The sequence below is a fragment of the Zalophus californianus genome, chromosome 12, assembly GCF_009762305.2.
Source record: "Zalophus californianus isolate mZalCal1 chromosome 12, mZalCal1.pri.v2, whole genome shotgun sequence".
Lineage (NCBI taxonomy): Eukaryota > Metazoa > Chordata > Mammalia > Carnivora > Otariidae > Zalophus > Zalophus californianus.
In genome coordinates, this window is record NC_045606.1 from 105418911 (window position 1) to 105441466 (window position 22556).

General features: G+C 41.2%; 1 protein-coding gene across 1 annotated transcript in view; it reads left to right on the forward strand.

Annotated features, from left to right (window-relative positions):
• The window catches only part of UBE3C (ubiquitin protein ligase E3C), a 116774-nt gene that overhangs the window by 15738 nt on the left and 78480 nt on the right, over positions 1-22556 (forward strand). Inside the window, exons 2-9 of the mRNA XM_027573611.2 lie at positions 6926-6979; positions 10127-10201; positions 10855-11001; positions 15034-15149; positions 15538-15695; positions 19832-19985; positions 20388-20608; positions 21224-21378. Of these exons, the coding sequence (XP_027429412.1) occupies positions 6926-6979; positions 10127-10201; positions 10855-11001; positions 15034-15149; positions 15538-15695; positions 19832-19985; positions 20388-20608; positions 21224-21378 (1080 nt within the window). The remainder of the gene's footprint in view (positions 1-6925; positions 6980-10126; positions 10202-10854; positions 11002-15033; positions 15150-15537; positions 15696-19831; positions 19986-20387; positions 20609-21223; positions 21379-22556) is intronic.

A 22556-nucleotide genomic window follows, 5' to 3' on the forward strand; every position in this document is an offset into this window, starting at 1 on the left:
GTTAGTATTCTCTGTGTTGTCCAATATCAAAATTAATAAAATTATAAACTTAACCTCCTTTTAAACTTTACATAGCACCTCATACCCCTTTATTGTGATGATAAACAGTTCTTTTGCTTTGAGGGGCTTAGTTTCTGATAGGGGTTTTCATAAATTATTAGGTTTTTCTTATAATTCAGTGTTTATTTTTTAATTTTTCTTGCTCAAGCTTTTGCCCACTAATTTTAGCACACATCAGTAGATGTCGTCTCCACCATATGTTACTGTGAGGTGTTTGGTGATTGTTTTCCTCTTTCCTTCTACATTTATTAACTGAATTCTGTGAGAAGAGATTTTTCTTCTCTCTCATTTATATACTGGTCATTTATATAAGTATGGAGACACAGATAGATACACGTTTTACCATATATATTAAAGTCCACTACTATCATTATTGCATAACCACACTCCAGTCATAAGAGAATATTGGAAAAACCCAAATCGAGGAGCGGAGTCCAGGATATAAAAGACAAAGGTGGGGGAACTGTTGTAGATTGGTATGCGTTGGGAAGAAATAGTAATTAAATGCAGTGTTGGATCCTGGATGGGCTCCTAGAACAGGCAAAGATCATTAGTATAAAAATTGGTGAATTTCTAATAAAGTTTGTAGTTTAGTTAGTAATGTTATGCCACTGTTAATTTCCTGCTCTTGCTAATTGTATTCTGGTTATGGAGGGAGCAGTGGAGTAAGAGAAGGGATAAGGAAACTCATGTATCCTTTCTGCAAGTTTGTCTAGAATTAATTCAAAGTAGAAAGTTCTAAAACTCCATTTAAAGAATAATATTAAGTGATTAACAGTCCAGGGGGTATAGCTATGGTGAACCTTTGAAGGTGGTGGAGGGGCATCTCTGAGACGCCGGTGTAGGGGTGGTCTAGTCGGAGAGGACGGGGAGGGCTCCGAGCCCGAGTCCCCTTTCTTCGCTCCTCCCTCTGCAGGTGCACCAAGATAGAGGTCCTCCCTCGTTCCCTCCTTGACCTTCCATCCTCTGTGCCTCGTCACTGCATGATATGGAGAGGATGTGGTGGCTTTTCCACCGTTGTGGTCACACTCCCACTGGTTTCTGCTGTAACTAACTGTAGGCTTATGTTATAGATTACTCTGCTGGCTTAGGCAGGATTTTGCTCTGGGGGTCTGTTTAAAGACTTCTTTCTAGGGGTGGGTTTAGCATGTCAAGAGCACCCTGGGGTTGGAGGAGCTAGTCTATCCATCTAAGCAGTCATTCTTCCGGGAGGAATTGGGAATTGGGCTAATCAACAGTTATAAGGGTGACTGATGACGTAAGGAGTACTGATGAGATTTGTAATAGTACTTACAACGTTTTTGAAATTGTCGACTTATTGAGGGTGTTTAGAACACTGGTATTATTGATTCGTCTGGCCAGTATTCTGATTTTGGTGGCACTAACTGTTGGTAGGAAGATGTAGGTCTTTCTGATGTCAGCCTCAGTAGATAAGGGATTTTACATTCTGTTCTCTCAATTTATCATGACTTTTTTTTTTCAACTTTAAAATCTTTCGAGCTTCAGATTTCCCAGCTGTACCTTTATTCTTTCTAAATTTAATCCTTCAATCATTACATTAGGCACAATGCTAAATATCAGGATTATGAAGAATAAGACATAGGTCTTATTCTGAAGGAATTTATAATTTATTGGAGGAGAAACAAATACAATTAAGGTTACCTTTACTCTTTCCTCTCTTCAGGTGCACTAAGATAAAAAATGTTTTTCTCTTTAGACACTCCATTATGTCTGTAAGTGGTAAAATCCTAGAGCCTTTGTTGGGCACAGAAATCCAAACGCTGCTAAATATTTAGTATTACCACGCTTGTGTGGTTTGAGCTTGGTTTGCAGGGGAGCAGCCTGGGTGTCTCTTCCTGTCGGGTGTGCGCCCTGCAAGGCTGCTTCCGCTCGGACAGCACAGGCGTCAGAGTCTGCTCTTCCCTGCTTAGCGGCCTCACTCGCTCTCTGTTCCTACTCTGATCATTCATTACTTGCTGCTTTAGCTGATACAGTTCAAGTTTCATTTTCTCATTTTCTGCCCTGAAGCTAAAATGCACTCCTCTGCAGAATAATCATACCCACACGAGCACTCTGGCATGGTGTGCTGGAGAGTGATCTCCTGCAGCACTTTGGAGGCAGCATCTTTGTAGAGGATACCTATGTAGCCTCCATGATTTTGACTGGTGCAGACACAGTCATTTTCTGCATGGTGAGTTGTAAGCCCTATGTGCTAAGTACACTTCCACGAACGTCTTATGTGCCAAGGCAATCTCGTTACATTGGTGAACTCACCAGTTTATCATGTGGAGGAGTAGGAGAGATTGTGGTCTTCTAGGGAGAGCTTCTCCCTCATGGGAGAGAGGACATTTAAGTGGAGTCTCACCTAAGATGAGCGGTGCTTGCTACGTGTGTGTTTTGGGGTCAAGAGGGAAGGAAGGCCAGGTTGGGCAGACGGAAGCAGGGCATTTGAGGCTTGAAGGACAGTTGGAGGGAGAGATGCACTTGAGGCAGCATCGGGGGATGGTGCAAGAGAAGCTGTCGGGAGAAAGAGGAGGAAATGTTTTGACCATAATGTTCCTGTGCTAAGACTGTGTTTGAACTTGATCCCTTAGAGCACATTGGTGGTACTCAGATTAGGTCCTCAGGTAGGCTAACCTGGAATAGACAGTAAGGACAATGTAATAGGACCTGGAATAGACAGTAAGGACAATGTAATAGGTTTTGCATAAATTGGGTTAATTTAAATAACAGCATTGAGAAGAGATAATTCTTATATTTATTAGCCCCTCAGGCCTCTCAGTGGCACTGAGTTGTAAGTTTACCATCGTCTCCTTCCCCTCCGTCCTGCCGTGAGACAGGCTCCACAGCCAGCAGTAGAGCTCTCAGGTCCCCACCTGACTCTTCCACGGACGGTTGCCGAGTCTGGCTCCTCCCCGGTCCTGCTACCGTGTGTTCTGTCCCTCTGCTGGGAAGTTTTCCCATCTTGTCACCCTGCGGAACACGTCCTTCCTAGTTGCCTTTCAAATCTGCCTTTTCTTCTGAGCGTTCTCTTAGTCGCTGAGACAGAATAGGTCTCCCTTCCCCGCGCTTATACCCGGTCCATGCCTCTGCACAGGGGCGAAGACCGTGGCTGTCCTCGTCAGGCTTCCCCACTAGTGTCTAGAACTGTGTCTGGTACAAGGTGAGTATTCAGTAAGCAAGCTTCTTTTTTCTCCCACCAGACTATGAACTGCTTGGGAGCAAATGCCTCACTTACTGTTAAAATCTCTAGTGCTTGGCATGATATGTGATTCACTAAATATTTGTTGAGTGGATAAATGCACCCCCTGTGCCTCATTTGAATGCTTTTTGAATGGATACATTCTTCGAGATGGGGAACATACAAGAGACTCTGGTTCTGATCTGGAGTTTGGTTACATGTTTAGGGGCTGCATATTGATAATTTACATCATGTGTAGACATCAGTTATGCGCTCTGTCACACTTTTCTTTCTGTGCTGGGCTGACTTTTCATGGTAGCCTTTTTGTCCTGATCTTTTTGATTGCTTCGTTTGCCTTTTCTAGACATTCTGTGTCCCGTGGTTCTCAACACCACCTGCTCCCCAGGTTTTCTTGTCAAATTTTGAAGATCAAAATTTTTTTTTCTGTAGCTTCCCTCTCTCTTCCTTTCTGATACATCTTTCAGATTACTCATATATAATGAAGACAAAGACTTGTTTAAATTTCCCAAAATGTAAAATAACAATTAATGTTCTTTTTCAAAGTAAATAGCATACTGCTTAGTGGGTTAAGCTCTAGGCCATCTGAGTTCAGATCCTGTATCTACCACTTTCAAACCTCACTTTCCTCATAGGAAAAATAATAGTACTTACCTCATAGGCTAGTTTTGAGGAATACGTGAATCAACCGAAGCCAAGGGCTTAGAATATTGCCTGGTGTGTGGACAGAAGCCTTCAGTCCCTGTTAGTTTTCTGTGTGTGGCACACGTGGCCTCCCTGTTAGTTTTCCGTGTGTGGCACACGTGGCCTGCGCTGTCTTCCTGTGCTCTAGGGCACAGTAGACGGGCGCAGACGAATCCGTGTTGGCGGTAGATGGTGCTGCTGTCAGTCGGCTTTGCAGTGTGTCCGACTGGACATAGGGGATTGGTCACCTCTCCCTGTAGACCGTTTTCTTTTTTTTTTAATTTTTTTTAAAGATTTTATTTATTTATTCATATGAGAGAGAGAGAGAGAGAGGCAGAGGGAGAAGCAGGCTCCCAAGGAGCAGGGAGCCCGATGCAGGACTCGATCCCAGGACCCTGGGATCATGACCTGAGCCGAAGGCAGATGCCTAACCATCTGAACCACCCAGGCGCCCTTGTTTTCTTTTGTCTGCAGAGTATTTAAGGGGCATGAGTACGCTTTGAAAGGCCTTATTAGCATTTTCAAAAACACGATTTTATTGTTGAAATTACGTATTGGGTGTGTGTGTGTCCATCCATTATTTTGGATTGGCTTGCTATACCTTATTTTTTTGAAATGAATTTGTCTTTTTTTTTTTTCAAAGATTATTTATTTGAGAGAGCGAAAATGAGAGAGAGAGTACATGAGAGGGGGGAGGGCCAGAGGGAGAAGCAGGCTCCTCACCGAGCAGGGAGCCCAATGCGGGACTCGATCCCGGGACTCCGGGATCATGACCTGAGCCGAAGGCAGTTGCTTAACTAACTGAGCCACCCAGGCGCCCGAATTTGTCTTTTAAGTAGGAAACGTTACAGCCCTTGAGCACAGGTGAGAGAATGACCTTCACATTTGTATGATGTCCTGTGTCCAGGGATTTGGATCTACAGGTAATCAAAAGTTAAGAATATTCACCCTCAGCACATCCAGCATTGCCTCTCTTGCTGTCGTGGCTCCTCCCATACCATGAGCTTCAAACTTAAGATAGAATTTCCAAGAAATTCCAGTATTCAATTAGAATCTAAGTGTGTTTTTTGATCCTGAGTACCTATTTTGATTTTTAAAATATTGCAACCTAAGTACTGTGTTGCAGGTATCCAAAAGTGCTTTTCAGCTGTTAGGGCTATGCCGTCTTTTAGACTGCAGGGTTTGACTTAAAGGAAATGTTTGTTCAGTCATTTCATAAGTATGTGTTGAATACCTACACGTGCCAGATGTTGAAGCAGATGAAAGCAATAGTGTGGTCAGGGAAAATGAGGTACTGGAGCCTGTGCAGCTTTTAGATTAGCGAGGACTAGGAGCTTATCTGTACGTGGAAGTAAATGTAGTGGCTATTTTGCCAGCATGTACCATTATGTACCATGTTTTTAAGGTAAAATGTTGGTTTGTTGAATTTCAGAGAAATTTTTTTTTATTCACTTAGCCAACATATATAGTACATCATTAGTTTTAGGTGTAGTGTTCAATAATTTACCACTTGCATATAACAAACCAGTGCTCATCACATCACATGGCCTCCTTAATGCCCATCATCCAGTTACCCCATCCCCCCACCCTAATTTCAAACTTAAGTGTATTTTTTCATAGTTGTAACAGTGTATATTATTTTAAGGAATCTTGGCTTTTTAGCTCTAACCAAATAATGAACATATATTAAATCTGATCAAATGGAGATAAAAGGAAAGGAAAGCATAGACACAAACAGTTCTATTCGTAAATAAGGATACTGGCTAGAAATTTTTTTCTAGAAGCTTTCCCAAATTCTGACCATCATAACTTTGCACTTTTTACTTTAAATTTTCCATTCCCCCTCCTCCTTTTAATTAAAATTTAAAACAAAACATTTTTCTGACTTTGGTCATGTGGTAGATAAAGGCTTTTTATTTGAAATTCAAGAAATGAGATTATTTATAGTGGGAAATATCTGGAGAATTTCTTTCCTTTCTTTTTTCTTTTTTTAAGTAAGCTCTGTGCCCAATATATGGGGCTCAAACTCATGACCCTGAGATCAAGATTTGCATGCTCCATTGACTGAGCCAGCCAGGTGCCCCGGATTTATTTCTTTGGCTTTAAATTTTGTCAGTGAGAAACTTTTCATTCTGCACACTGTTTATTCACATATCAATGTATAATTTTAAATTGGCTTAATTACTTGCCTTCTGACACTGCTTTGATGTTGTGTTTGTTTTTGTTAAGAGGTCTGTTTATTCATTTTTATAATGATTCATATATAATGTCTTGGACTGTTAATTTTCTTTTGGATTACATTTATAAAAATAAAATGCCCATACACTATAGACTTGAACAGTTCTGGGGGGAAGGAGGGTTATCTTTAAGTATTTTTATTTCATTTGAAATGTTTAAGTTTCCCATTTATTACTTTGGTTCCTTCTATATACCAGTAATTTTGTTCAAAATTTAGTTTTATGATGAAAAGAGAATTTTTAAAAATTCAGTAACAATCCTGAATTTTGTTTCATCAAAAATTCATCAAAATGAATTCATAAAAAAATCAAAATTTTATTGAGGTAATTGTAGGCTCATGTGCAGCTGTTAGAAATAATACAGAAAAATCCATTGTTCACATTGCCTGATTTCCCCTGGGGGGGTTATATTTTGCAAAACTGTAGTATTATAATCACAACCAGGATATTGACATTGATATAATGCACTGATATTATTCAGATATTCCCAGTTTTACTTGAACTCTCTTGTGTGTATAAAGAAATCAGATTTTATTCTTAGAAAACTACTGAAATACTAACTTTAATTAGGTCTGTGATCTGGCAGGGGGCTGTTTAACCTCTTGTGCCTCAGATTTCTCATTAAGTCAGAATGTTTGTATGATCTTTAGAATCCTTTTTTGGTTAAGACATTGTATAATTTTTGTTTGAGAGTATTTTAGAATTTGAAATTAGCCTTCTTTATCTTTTCTCTTTTTGTGTTTAGGAAGAAAAGGCTTCTCTTTTACATCGTACTCAGGAAGAAAGAAGAAAGAGAGAGGTAAAAACAGTTTCGTAATAGTCTCTTTAAATAAGCATTTTTCCATAGCATTTAAATAAGTCTTGGCTTTACTGTCATACAGGTGTGTAGATATATGTATGTTATATGTGACATAACATATATATTTATGTATATTAAATTTTAGAAGCATTTCTGGATTTTTTTGATTTTATAATAAGTAATTTATTCTGGAACCAGTGTGGAAAAAGATGGGCTAAAAGGGCAGTTTCCAGAAGGGGGGGGCGGGCAGGCTTTTATAAAGTTCACTTGCTTGCTTATGATAATGGTTTCTAGAAGATCTAGACAGACTTAGTGTATCATGTTCATGTTTTGCCAAGCGAAAGAAGAAAACTCACTGTTAAGGCAAATTTCTTAACTATTTGTGAAGAAGATAAATAAACGAATGGAGCTAGTGACAGTTGTTGTTTTATTCTTTATTTTATTTATTTATTTTTGTTTTAATATATTCTTTATTTTACATTTCACCTCTCTGGTGACAATTTCTCAAAATGGCTTTATTTTGTTGATTAATCAGCAATTATGGTATTTTATGGCCTACTTTTCCAGATTTTTGTTTTGTTTTATTTTCTAATAATTCATTCGTTCCTTTAACAAATATTAATTGAGAGCTTGATATATTCCAGGTACTGTGCTGCTTGCTGGGTATATGGATAGTGAATAAGATGGGTAATGTTCTTGCTGGGTTCTAGAGCACAGATATAAGCCAGTGATAAGTGCCATGAAGGCAGTGGAGTAAGGTGATAGTGATGGGGAAGGGTGTTCAGGGAAGGACTCTCTGAGCTGGTTAGAGTTGAGCTGATAACTGAAGGATGAAAAAGAAGCTGCCTTATGGAAAGCTGGAGGAAGAGCATTCTTGGTGGAGGAAACAGCAAATAAAAGGGTTTTAGGCGGGGTTTCTCAACCTCAGCTCTGTTGACATTTTGGACCAGATAATTCCTTGTTGTGGGGGCTTATCCTGTACATTTGAAGGGTGTTTAGCAGCATCCATGGCCTCTACTCTACCCACTAGATGCCACAGTACTCCCTCCCTCCAGGTGAGATAACCAAGAATGTCTCCAGAAATTACCAAATGTCCCCTGGGTGGTAGAATTGCTGTCAGTTGAAAATGACTGCTCAAACGAGAAATATTTATTGGTTGATGTCTTTTCATCTTTTCTGGAAAATTCTCAGCCTTCATATCTTGAGTAGTGTTTCTGCTCCATTCTTCCTCTCCTCTTCTTCTTGGACTCAAATTACGTACATATTTGACCTTTGCATTGTGTCATATATGTCTTCTATACTCTTCTGTATATTTATCCTTTTGAATATTTCTACTTTGGTTTGGATATTTTCTTCTGACCTAACTTCTAATTTACAGATTATCTCTTTACCAGTGTCTAATTGTTACATATATCTATTGAATGCTGAATTTCAGATTTTATTTTAATTCTAGAATTTTCTTTGTTTCATTTATTTCCCAGTTCTCTTTTAATTTCACGAACATAATTATGGGTTATTAAAGATAATGTTTAAACTCCAGTTTTGAGACTCTAAAGGTCCCTGTCCCAGCCAAAAGGCTAGAATGCTACCAAAACTTCCTCCTTAGTGAACAACTGAATGAATAAAAATAAACGTTTTGAAAACTGATGGGACCATATATGGGTTTTTAATGAAGGGCTCTTAGAATCATCGTAGTAATGAATAGATTCCCAAACTAGGTTTAAGCTCAGGGGTTCCTTTGCTATAACCACTTGAAGCTCAGGAAGTACACTTGGGTGACCTGATTGGTGTTCTGCCGTCCTAGGATTGTGTGTGTGCACATGTGTATTTCAAGCCTAGCAGGTGGCATTCATAGAAGACATAAAACAATGTCATGTGGTAGGATGAGTACAGGTTTTAGTGTCACACTTGGCTCTGAATTCTGACTCTCTTAGGTCTTCCAGCATCACTTTATCTTCATGGAAATTTCAGCTTCTGCATCATAAAACGGGGAATAGTAGTTGTCTAAGATGATTGTGCAGTGTCTCTCTTAGGGCTGGCACATAGTAGGCTTTCAAACAGTGGGAGCTGCATTGGTTACGGTGATGTGAAGAATGAATAGTTTTGCTAGGTCACTGAAAATTTTAAAGACAGCCTTAATCAAAACTGGAATTTTCTGCTTTGAGATAAGAAAAGTGGCTTTCAAAATCGATGTTTGGGTTGTCTGTATTCTTTCTATACTTAAAACTAAAATTGTTATTATAAGTCTTACTATGCTGGTGGGATTGTGAAATGGTGTAGCCATTTTGGAAAACAGTCTGGCAATTCCTCAAATGTTAGTTCAACTCCTAGGCATATACCCAAGAGAAATGAAAACCTGTGGCCACACAATACTTTTATGTGAATGTCCACAGCAGTATTATTCATAATAGCCCAAAGTGGAAACAGCCCAAATGTCTATCAGGTAGTAAATGGATAAACAAAATGTGAGACATCCATATGGTGAAATATTAATTGGCCATTAAAAGTATTATAGTATTGGGGCACCTGGGTGGCTCAGTCGGTTAAGCGACTGCCTTCAGCTCAGGTCATGATCCTGGAGTCCCGGGATCGAGTCCCACATCGGGCTCCCTGCTCAGCGGGGAGTCTGCTTCTCCCTCTGACCCTCCCCCCTCGCATGTGCTCTTTCTCTCTCTCTCTCTCTCTCTTTCATTCTCGCTCTCTCAAATGAATAAATTAAAAAAACCTTTAAAAAAAAGTATAGTATTGATACGTGATACGGCATGGATGAACCTTGAAAATATTGTGCCAAGTGAAAAAAGTCAGACAGAAAAGGCCACATATTATATGATTCCATTATAAGACATGTCCAGAATAGGCATTCCCACACAGACAAATTTGATTAGTGGTTGCCAGGGATGGGGGAGCCAGGGCAGGGGTTGAGGAGTGAGTGCTAATGGGTACAGGGGGTTTTGGAGTGGGTGATGAAAGTATTCTAAAATTAGATCATGGTGATACTTGAATTTTGAATATTTTAAAAATTGGTGACTGGTACACTTAAAAGTGAATTTTGTGGTATGTAAATTCTATAATTTTTTTTCTTAAGTCTTTGCTAGCTAAATGTCATTTCACTATGACCCATTGTACCTCCCTCCTTCCATTATGCAGGAGGAAAGACGAAGATTGAAAAATGCAATAATTATACAGTCATTTATACGAGGCTACAGAGACCGGAAACAGCAAGTAAGTTTGCTTTTAAGCTGAGAAAGAATTAGGCATGCCAGAGCTTATTTTAAATATGGCCTCGGAGTCTTAGAAGTGGAATCCATTTTGTGGGTATCTTAGTACACCTGTGTAATCAAAGCTAATGTTGATAATAGTGTTTTCCCCAGTAATTAATTTTAGTAGTTTATATTTACATAAAGATTTATAGACAGGGGAGTTTGAGGTGATTTTTAAATAATAGCAACCTGGGCCGCAGCTAAAGGTGGAAGTGTTGGAAGAGTCTTTGGGGGACTGAAGGGTCTTCATTCCATCCCAAGTTTTCTGGGTTTCCTTTCACCTTTCCGTGAGAACGTCCCGAATGGCGCCGGCAGCCGAACCCAGACTGGGAGCCCCGCCCCCGCCGCGGAGCCCCGCCCCCGCCCCCGCAGCCCCGCCCCCCGCCGCGCAGCCCCGCCCCCCGCCGCGGAGCCCCGCCGCGCAGCCCCGCCCCCGCAGCCCCGCCCCCGCCGCGCAGCCCCGCCCCCGCAGCCCCGCCCCCGCCGCGCAGCCCCGCCCCGCCCCCCGCCGCGCAGCCCCGCCCCGCCCCCCGCCGCGCAGCCCCGGGGGCTCCCTGGGGTCGCCGCGGCCGCAGCCCTCCCGGTCATGCCTGCTGTGGTCTGTCTCGCCTCCAGCACGCCGTCCAGAGAAGCGCGTTCGATCGCTGCGCCGCCGCCTCTCAGTCGGGGGGTACCTTCTCCGTTGCCAGTGGGCCCAACCTTACCCTTTTGGTGAGGCAGCTTCTGTTTTTCTACAAGCAGAACGAAGACTCAAAACGTTTGGTGAGTGCTAACTACGCTTTCACTTTTCCTTGTTGATGTGTTTTCCGGCGTGTGTTTTTAATGGGGTCCCATAACCCTCCAGTGTGCCTTTGGGAACTGCCCTCAGCCCGCCGTAATAGGTCACCTTTGTGGTGATGTGCTTTACCTCTTAAAGAGCCAAATAAACTGTCAGTAGTTTTGTTTTTTGTTTTTTGGGGTTTTTTATGGAAAATTTCAAGTATAAGAAAAAGTAGAATACTGTATTTTTTTTTTTTAAAGATTTTATTTATTTGAGAGAGAGAGAATGAGAGAGAGAGCACATGCGAGGGGGGAGGGTCAGAGGGAGAAGCAGACTCCCTGCTGAGCAGGGAGCCCGATGCGGGACTCGATCCCGGGACTCCAGGATCATGACCTGAGCCGAAGGCAGTCGCTTAACCGACTGAGCCACCCAGGCGCCCTAGAATACTGTATTGACCCGTCCACCATGTACCCAGTACTCAGTGTCCGTAGTCATCAACACCTGTCGCACCCAGAGCCCTCCCTACCTGTGCCTTCCCTTCCGTCACTGTGACAGGCCTCTGACGTGTTCTTGCGTGTTATATCTATGAATACTTGAAATCTCTAACATACAGGATCTCGCTTTCAAAACATCCCAAATATAACTAATACTGTCAAACATAGGCTTCTAATGTTATCAGTGATGAGGAACGGTTTTGGAAAATACCGATGGGTGCGTAGATGAATAAACTTTTTAAAAATGCAACTTGTTACTGTGTCCAGTTTCTCAGGAAATACTGAGATTTCTTATGTAATTATTAGGTTAAAAATGTACTTATTCTTAGGAATTCTTCTTTACTTGTAACAGAAATTTCAAATTACATTGAAAGATGGTATAAAATGAAAAGTTTTCCGTACTACAACCATACATACTACAAAGATCCCCATAAGAAATATAAATACAGAAACAGTTTATTGCTTATCTGGTGTTTGGCTTTAAAATGAATGCAGCATTCCTTCCTGAGTTGAGCTAGGCTGGAACCTGAGAACTTTCCATAAACTAGGTCCAATCTAGAGAGGCAGTAAAAGTGGCTTCATCTGCCCATTCTGGACTTCCCTTAAGTGTAGCCTCTTTCCAGGCTTTCTCTCTGAAGTTCATGAAAAAATGAATCAGAGAAGTACAGTAGCAGATAATCAGGCTTGCTTTCTGGAACAGGCCATCACCATCTTCATGTACTCAAGTCTTACAGATTGAGATATTGCTAAGGAGCACCAACGTACGGGTGCCTTGGGGGGTGCCAGTCATGTCTCTCCAGAGCACCCCTTTCCTCTGGAGAACTGCTCCTGCCATGCTTCTGTGTGAGGGTCCGTCTGTGGTCCCCACGCGGCTGCTTCAGCAGAATTCATGCACAGCTTGGGGCTGAATGTACGTTTGCCCCCACGCCTTTAGCAAAACAAAGCAAAGTGCTCCTCTGCGGATTCTGAAACCAAATAGAATTAAATGTCATCAAACCTGGTTAATAGAACAAAAGTGAACTTGAATGTTTATTCAGTTTGCAAACAAAAATGCAAGAACAACAAATTAATCATGTGGGGAAAGAGGCCCTCTGCCCCAGTCTTCCATGCTCCCTAATTCCCCCCCAGGAATAAGCATGATGCTACTTTTGTGTTTCTCTAAGATGCTTCTTGCAAAGCTAGGTTTATATGGCTGTGTCTTCTGCATTTCCTCCCTTTATTTTTTATTATTATGACTTTAAATTATGGTCTCGGGGCGCCTGGGTGGCTTAGTCATTAAGCGTCTGCCTTCGACTCAGGTCATGATCCCAGGGTCCTGGGATCGAGCCCCACATCGGGCTCCCGGCTCAGTGGAGAGCCTGCTTCTCCCTCTCCCCCTCCCCCTGCTTGTGTTCCCTCTCTCGCTGTCTCTCTCTCTCTGTCAAATAAATAAAATCTTTAAAAAATTAAAAAAAATAAATTATGGTCTCTGCTAAAATAGTGTACTCTGATTATATTTAATTATTCTGGAGTTCATAATTGCCTGACTTTTGTTTAACTTTCTTTGAGCCTCTTGATAAAGTTGCCCTCTACTTTTGACAGTACTGTAAAATGCTTCTCAGTATAATTGTCCATATGATCAAAGATATCAGCTAGTCTGATGCTCTGTTTCCCTGGAGCTAATCTTCTTGGATTCCAGGAAATTCTTGTGTCATTACCTTGGGAAAATCAGTTGCTTTGCTTCAGTTTTAGATCCTGCCTCCTGATGCCATTATCTTTTTGCTTTCTTGGTTTACTCCCTCATTTTATTGATACATATCCTCAGTTGACTTCCCAAGAAAGAATGAATGTTTTTAAAACTTTACTCATCTGCATTTAGTAAATAGTAACAAAAAGTTAGGCAAAGTAAGTATTTAATGTAGTGTTTAATGTACAACTTTTTGGATGTTATTGGTACATTTGTCAAGGTTGTGAAATATATTATCAAAACACAGTCCAGGATTGCCTGGGTGGCTCAGTCACTTAAGCGTCTCACTCTTGGTTTCGGCTCAGGTTGTGATCTCAGGGTGGTGAAATCAAGCCCCACGTCGGGCTCCACGCTCAGCACAGAGTCCACTTGAGATTCTTTCCCTCTCCCGCTCTGCTCCTCCGCTTGAGCTCTCTCTTCTCTCTCTCAAATAAATAAAATCTTCAAAACACAGTCCAGAGAATGTTTAAGTAAAGTATCACTACTGCTTTGAGGTTTTTTTTTTTTTTATCTCATAAGCAACTTGAAACATAATTACTTGGTTTATATATTGACAGCCTTATTCTTGAAGTTCCTACAGTTGCCCTTTAGATTTTTATAATGTTTAGTTACTGTACAGGCTATTTTTATTTGTTAAGATAGCAGGCAATTTAGAATGAACTCTATGTCAGGTAGTACAGAGAGTATTGTATCCTGTTGGTTCCTGAGAAAATATGGACGAGGTACCTCCAAACACCTGAAGAAGAAAGCTTGTGTGTAGGCAAATTTGTATTTGGAATGGGTCACAGAGTTATCTCCACCTAACTTAGGTCTGTTGTTATTGGTTTTATAAAACACTTTTGCATTAGCATTTTGTCTGATAACATTTTATATGAAGAAGTGCTCCTGTCAGATAACAGGCAAAGAAAGAATGTGGCACATTTGTAAGTAGCCCCATTTAAGAAGCTGTCTTAATTTTAACTGGTTTCAAATGGGTCTTACAAAACGAACAAGTAACAGTTTTACAAGAATATAGTACAGAAAGTAGAAGAACTTCCTTGTTAAGTATTGAGTTTTCAAAATCACTTATGGTAGCTACGTCCATAGCAGATAGGCCTCCTGGGTGCAGGTTAGAAATCTTACTCAGCATTTGCTGAATGCACTGCCCAGTTGTTGTGTCCAGGAGAATGGGGAGTTCTCCTCACCCTGGCACATCCTTGACTTTTTTCCAACTCTACTGAGGGGTGGTTGGCAAAATTTTAAGATATTTAAAGGGTACACCATGATGATTTGATATACGTAAGCATTATGAAGGGATCTGTGCAGTCTCTTGTCACCTCACATACTACGTACCTGAGCTTTTACTGGGCACAGTGGGGCTGTATGATCGCGTTTCCTACCAAAATTTCATGGAGTTAGGGAAGGGGAGTATCCCAACAGAAAGGATGCTGGAGACACAGAGGCAAAAGGTAAAGCGAACAAACAGATACCCTTGTATATACCTTGGCATCAATGCTGTATTTCTCATGTGTTTTTATGATGGATTGCTGATTTTTGCAAATGAGCTGTTTTATTTCAGATTTAGATGAGTTTTAAGTGTACTTTGTTCTAGTGATAAATTTAGTGACTTAGCTTAATATTGATGTGCTATTTTAAGATAGAAAATCAAAGACGTGTGGTATATACTACAAAATAAAACCTAACTTAGAGGATTTACTTTTTATCATGCTTTGATTAAGTATCTACTTACCACTTAAGGAAATTTGGATTGTTATGTACTGTAAACAGTGAGCTTTTTCTGGATTGAGAGTGATGTGCATGTTTTGATGTTTCAGATATGGATGTATCAGAACTTAATTAAACACAGCTCCCTGTTTGTCCAGCAGTTGGATGGATCTGAGCGACTTACATGTTTATTTCAAATAAAGAGGTTGATGAGCCTCTGTTGCAGGTAAATCCCATCGAGTCAGCAACTTCTCACAGGTGTGGAAAGTCTTGAGGAGCTCTTTGAAGGAGTTAAGCACTTTTAGCGAGATAACACTTCTCACACTACATTTGTGGTCTCTGATTTTCCTCGTCTATTTTTCCCTCTGTGATTGGCATTTCTCATCTGTACAAACCGGTATCAGCATGCTGTTGGGCACGTAGTAAGTACTCCAAAGGAAGTGTGAAGTTATTGTCCTGTCTGTCCTCGAGTCTTGCCTGTTTTCAGAGACCTCTAGTACTAGAACAGAGTGGCTCAAACACCATAGTGAAGGAGAGTCATTTGCGGGAGTTTGGGATGACATTTGCCATCCAGTAAGTATGTGAATACTTTTTGTTTTGGTTTGTTTTTACAGGTTATTGCAAAACTGTAATGATGACAGTTTGAATGTTGCACTTCCAATGAGGATGCTTGAGGTGTTTTCATCTGAGAATACTTATTTGCCTGTTTTACAAGACGCTAGCTATGTGGTGTCCATCATTGAACAGATTTTGCACTACATGATTCAGAATGGTAGGTAGCAGATGGGGTTGGGGCTGTGCGTAGGCAGGCTGCTCTGTACACACGCTCTAAACACCAAGAGTGACTGTGACAGGGCACTACTGAGGGGAGCACCTGCTGGGGGCACGAGTGCTGACGTTTGTCCTCAGCTCTCCCCACCCTAAACATCTGGAAATGTGGTCCACTCTAAATTTTCCTGTTGCTTGAAAACGAATCAAATGCATGCCTCCAGAAACTGTTGTGGGTGCTTCGCTTACGCGTATCTGCAGCAGCCAGTCCTCACGTCGCTGAGCCAGCGGCCGTGTCCCCAGTGGGAGGAGCAGTAAGTAGTGCTGCAAGTATGAGAGACAAGTCAGCGGGATAGCCGGTCTCAGTCGGAAGTAATCTCAGTCTTCTCATCAGTTCAGCAGAGGAGAGGAAGAGATTGACTCGGAGTTTTCTTTCTGCCTGGGTGTTAAAGCTCTTACGTGTTGGCACTCTTCTGATAAGGTAAAATCTAGATCTGAAATTCCTCGGAGGACACATTAGTGACTATGAAATACACAGGATTTCTAAAACTTTTATGATGAGTTAAGCTGTGTAAAACAAAAATTTAAAAATTTGGCACCTGTGTGGCTCAGTCATTAAGCGTCTGCCTTTGGCTCAGGTCATGGTCCCAGGGTCCTGGGATCGAGCCCCGCATCGGGCTCCCTGCTCCGCGGGAAGCCTGCTTCTCCCTCTCCCCCTCCCCCTGCTTGTGTTCCCTCTCTCGCTGTCTCTCTCTGTCATAAATAAATAAAATCTTTAAAAATAAAAATAAAAATCTGACTCCCAGTAATCTCACAGCTAGGAAGTCAAACACTTCAGGGCTTGGACTTCAGAAGTATTAGCATTAAAAAATAGGTATGTTATTTGTTATAAGAGGGGCTATAGGTGATTCTGGAAGGCAGGAGTCACTGGTAAAACCATAAATAAGTTTCCTTTTGTTTTCCAGAGGTGACGGACTAATGTAGGCTAAACCTAGCTAATTTAATCCTCAATACTAAAACTGTAAAAATTAAATTCGTATACATCTCAAGCTTAGCTTTTGGCTTAGATTAAAAAAAAAAGGGGGTGGGTAGGCCTGGGTGGCTCAGTCGGTTAAGTGTCTGCCTTGGGCTCAGGTCATGTTCCCAGGATCCTGGGATCGAGCCCCACATCGGGCTCCCTGCTCAGCGGGGAGTCTGCTTCTCTGCCCCTCACATCACTGTGCTTTCTCTCTCTTTCTCTAATAAATAAATAAAATCTTAAAAAAAGAAAAGGAAACCTATTTAGTTTGTTGAAAAATTAGGGAGTCAACTAAAAGTAGATTGAAATTTGTGGGATTTGATCTTTTAAAAAACAAAGTAACGATAATTAGAAATCATCCTTTGTATCAATTGATGCATTATTGTGTATATTGATTTAAGGCTGAGCAATCATGAGAATTTTTACTTTTTTTGTTTTCTAAAAGTGTAAAGAACGTGACTGAGAAATGCATTATTTTGAAATGTGTCTAGAAGTAGAGTGTCACAATCTTGCGGTGAAACTGCCGCTTCTGGCACCTTCTGTGGGGACACGCAGTGATGCCATCAGGTGATGCCACAGCTCCATGTGGTGCTCAGGGCTCCCCACGACAAGTGTGGCCCCCCTTTGTCCCCTGCACCGTTGCTGTTGACTCTGCTCCCTGTGCTGTACTTTCATCTCCGTGACTTACTGATTTCACTGGAAGTTTGTTCCTCTTAATTCCATTCATCTGTTTCTCCCTGGCATTAGGAGTCTAAAATTTGGAAGTGTTTACTAATTACAGTTTGTATGATTATACAGTATGTGCTGTGACTTAACATGAAGCTTTTAACAAATGAAGCAGAACTTCATGCTCTAGTCATGCTGTCAGGTAGTCTGTTCAGTACATACAGGGATTGATGTGATATATTAATGGTATTATCTTTTTTTAAGATTTTATTTATTTATTTGACATAGAGCACAAGCAGGGGGGAGTGGCAGGCAGGGGTGAAGCAGGTTCCCCGATGAGCAGGGAGCCCGATGCGGGACTCGATCCCAGGACCTTGAGATCATGACCCAAGCTGAGGGCAGATGCTTAACAGAATGAGCCACACAGGCGCCCCATAATATTTTTAAAATTTTCTTGATGTGGTGTTTTTTAAAATTCTTGATGTATTCCCTGTGCTGTGCTTTTTTTTTTTTTCTTCCTTAATCTCCGTGACTTACTGATTTTGTGGCTGGAGGTTTGCAGCTCTTCATCCCCTTCATCTGTGTCACCCACTTCCATCTTCTCAGTCTCACAGCAGAAGAGCTTTCAGGCGTCTCTGTTGAGTTTCACTAGTGATCAAAATACATGAGTTTGGAGTTGGAGTTACATAGTCGTGTAAAGACAGAGCACTGAGTAGTCAGGGCTTAGTGGTCATGCCTCAGGTACAGATTGTGGAGTCTGTCTGATCAGATGGGGGGCCCCAGTTGTGGGGCGCTGATTGGCTCAGTAGGGGTGGAAGCTGGCCCAGGCTGGTTGAAAGGATTCACCTGAGGCAGAACAAAGGGGATAGAAATGAGCAGAGGCTGGGGGGCCTGTTTGTAAACGGAGAAGGTGAGGATGTCTGGGGACATAGGGAATTTTCTCCCTTTTTGGTAACCGTGCCTGGTTGTAAGGAGCCCATTGGTCCGTTAGGGCCTATGGCTATTTCAAGGTGGGTTGCCTGATGGGCCTGTCTGTGTTCCGCCAGGGCCTCGTGCTCTGATCAAGTTTCCATGGCTCAAGCCTGTTGCCTAAAAGCGGCCTCTTCATAAATTTGTGTAGGACTGTTTTCAGAAAGTAAACCAAATGGATTGTGTTTTTAATGTGCACTACCAAATGTGTCTGGACAAACTACACCTGAAGATTGTTCTTGGGTGGCTCAGTCGTTGGGCGTCTGCCTTCGGCTCAGGTCATGATCCCAGGGTCCTGGGATGGAGCCCCACGTCGGGCTCCCTGCTCCGCAGGAAGCCTGCTTCTCCCTCTCCCTCTCTCCCTGCTTCTCCCTCTCCCACTCCCCCTGCTTGTGTTCCTTCTCTCGCTGTGTCTCTCTCTGTCAAATAAATAAATAAAATCTTTAAAAAGGTGGGGGGCAGATATATTTAAAAAGCTGTAGGATTTGGATCGTTGGTGATGCCAGAGTTGATGTTTACTGCACACCCTGCAATCCCATCAAAAGTGTAGTAAGGTCATAAAAGTTGTTGCTTCAGCTTGAATTCCCTGGTGCCCATATTTTGGTCTCCAAAGCCATCATTTCCTCTAAAAGGATGAAAAGGCTGGTGGTGCCAGATCCTGGCTCCAGGTCAGGAGATGAGGACAGGTGAGTCTGGAGATGCTCTTCATGAGCAGTGGAGCTCAGAGGCCTGCCCACAGCCTACCCCATTGCCCAAAGACAGGACAGTGTGAGAATTAATTAGGATAACCACTGCAGTAAATTGAAATATGTCTGTTTAAGTCCTGAGTTCAACATGCTTTTTAAAAACCACAAAACTAGTTAAATACTTGGAGGATGCTTAAGAGGCAAATGAAAACCCTCACAATGTATGGGCCTTACTTAGATCCTGATTCAAGCAAACTAGTTAAGTAAAATTTATAGCAAGAGAGAGTTGGACACTTGAACACTGACTAGATGCTTGTGATAGCAAGGAATTATTAATTTAATTTAGCTGTCATAATGGTATTTTTAAGAAAAATAAAGTCCTTTGATGACACACTGAAATCATATTTTAGATTTGCTTCCCAATGAATGGAGGAGTGGGTGATGGGTACATGGAGTATATATACCATTTCAGGCTACTTATGTATTTAACTTTTCCTTAATAAAAAAGTTCAAGGGGCTCCCAGCTGGCTTAGTCGGTAGAGCCTGTGACTCTTGATCTCAGGGTCGGGAGCTCAAGCCCCACGTTGGGTGTAGAGATTACTTTAAAAAATTAATAAACTTAAAAAAGGGGGGCCATTGTCTCTTTAACTAGTAACATTTAACAAAAAAGGAAAGTTGAAGAAAAATTAACTTAAATTTGGACCCATGGAGATTTATAAAAAGCATTTAAAAATTGACACATTTTTTTTTCCTCATGATGAAGGTACCAAATTTTAAATACGTGTTTTTCCTTTCTTTTAGGGTATTATAGATCTCTGTATTTGTTAATTAACAGCAAGCTTCCATCAAGTATTGAATATTCTGATTTATCTCGAGTTCCTATAGCAAACATTTTGCTAGAGAATGTTCTGAAACCATTGCACTTTACTTACAACTCCTGTCCAGAAGGTGCAAGGTGAGAATGCGATAATTTACTGATTTTGTAAGTTCACGGTTCTGAATCTGACAGTAACTTTTACACGGATGCTATTTTACATAAAGACTTCAAAGTCAAATTTTTACTTTATTAATATGACTAAGTTTAAAGAAAAGTTTTACTATTTCTGTTTGGCCTGTACCCTAATATAAATTTATAATTCTGATGGTCTGGTTATTTTCCTGTCTTCTATTGAAAGATGTAAAAACATGGTAGAGTTTCCTTAATAGGGAATACACAAAATCAGTTAATTTCAAGGCAATTTAGTTGATATTGAATGCTTAACTTCAATTAATTTAGAAAAGAATATTTTGTAAGTTAATTTTAATCAGTGATTTTATGAACAATATGTTTTGATAAAAGCTTCCATTTTTCTTTCAGGCAGCAAGTTTTTAGTGCCTTCACTGAGGAGTTGTTGGCAGCACCTTTTACAGATCAGATTTTTCATTTCGTCATTCCAGCCTTAGCGGATGCACACACTGTTTTCCCTTATGAGCCCTTCCTGAGTGCACTGTTGTTACTGGAGAGCAGGTGCTCCAAGACAAGCAGTGGGGCACCATGGCTCTTCTTCTTTGTCTTAACTGTTGGCGAGCATTACCTGGGTATGAGATAAAAGACATGTTTTACTTGAACTCATATATACATAGGACTGGCAGATAGAAGTCATAAGAGAAGGGAATCCAGTGGCAGGTGTATGTTGTCAAGGTGGCCCCTGGGGCTGGGGGGTGGATTTCTTGTAAGAGTGTATTTGCTGAAGGTCTGTGTCCTAGACAGTGGGGAAAGTTTCTAAGCACATACGAAAGTCCCTATTCAGCGACGCCTGTCTGGCTCCATCAGTGGAGTATGTGACTCTTGATCTCCGGGTTGTGAGTTTGAGCCCCACCATGGGTGTAGAGATTACTTAAAAAAAAAAAAAAGGCCTGATTCAGATACATGTTACAAGGCCACACAGATTAAAAAGGATTTTAAAGTTGAATGGGAGAACTGTGAGGGCAGGGATGTCATCCCCGTTTACGCTAAGCTTCTAATGTGCGCCTATTCTAGAATTACAGCCTCTCTCTGATGTATTTTAATACATCTGTACATGAGTTATTAGAATTTTGATAATAAGTTGTGGTCAGAAATGTCTCTCTGAATATAAGAAAAATGATACCTGAGTTTTCTAGTTTCTGTTTGAGCATTTCTAATGAAATACTACAACTGACTGTTTTACAAAGGGACCCTCTCTGAGGAAGGACTGCTGGTGTATTTAAGGGTACTCCAGACCTTTCTCTCTCAGCTACCAGTTTCACCTGCCGGCACGAGCTGTCAGGATTCGGCCAGTGACTCGGAAGATGAGGGTGAAGCAGCAGACAAGCAGCCAAGCGCTCCGGTAAGCTCCAGGGGGCCTGGGGGTCAGCGAACGAATTACACTGCGTGTCACTCTGTCTGATTTTGAAGTCACTTTTAACTTTGTGTCCGTCCTTATTTTTAGCTGTGTAAGTGATACCTGAAAGCGTTCTTGTTATAAAGCATTCAGACTGCAGATGAAGTCCCCTCCCTTCCTCAGCCACCCTGTTCTTTCCAGAGATGACCATCCTGGCGACTGGGGATTGGGATGTCCTTCCACACCTTCTCCTGCCCATCCATAGAAGTATATGTGGGGGTACATAGTTAGGTGGGTTTTTTATGCAGAGTAGGCCATGCTGTATATTAATTTGTTACTTGGGAAATTTTCCCAGAAGTGAAATTGTTGAGTTAAAAGGCTCATAAGTTTCTAGTTCTCAGGAAGCGCATTTACTGTGTGCCACGCATTTGTTCTGTTTTTAAGAATTTTTTATAGCAACTTTATTGAGATATACTTTACCATAAAATTCGCCCTTTTAAAGTGATGTACAGTTGAGTGATTTCTCAGTATATTCGCCTAATTGCAGCCACCGTCACTCGGGTAGAGCATTGTCTGCACAGAAACCCGCTCCCATCAGCGGCCACGCCCTCCCCTTCTCCCAGCCTCAAAGGGAAAAAAGGTTTTCTTCCTTACCCTATCTTGTAGACATCAAGTAATGTCTCCTGTTTATTTTTGGCAGTTTTGTGGATGCCAAATGTTAGAGTTATTAGAAAATGAATATTGAGTTTATTGTAACGTATAAGCATGATTTGCTATGTATTTTCAAGGAATAAAAAGCTTTGCATTATACTTTGCATTATACACATACATAATTTGTGTGTCTTCAGTGACATATCTGCTGATTTTTCTCTTAATTACACAATTGAAATAACTTGATATAAGGCTGACATGGGTTTAAATATTTTTTTGTTACGAAATTTCCCACTGATTAATACTAAGTCCAATCCCAGGAAAAATACACACCAGAGTGGCTCAGGTTTTCCAGGGGACGTAAATCTTTAGGATCTTGTGAAGTGAAAGGATGTGTTAGTACTGTGCCTTCTGATACAAATAGCTTCATTAGCAGAGATGAAAAAAGTCATAATAATAAGAAAAAACAGATGAGTCATTGCCCCTTACAGCTAGGGGAAGGGCTAGTTACAAAGGGGCAAAACTGAATGTTT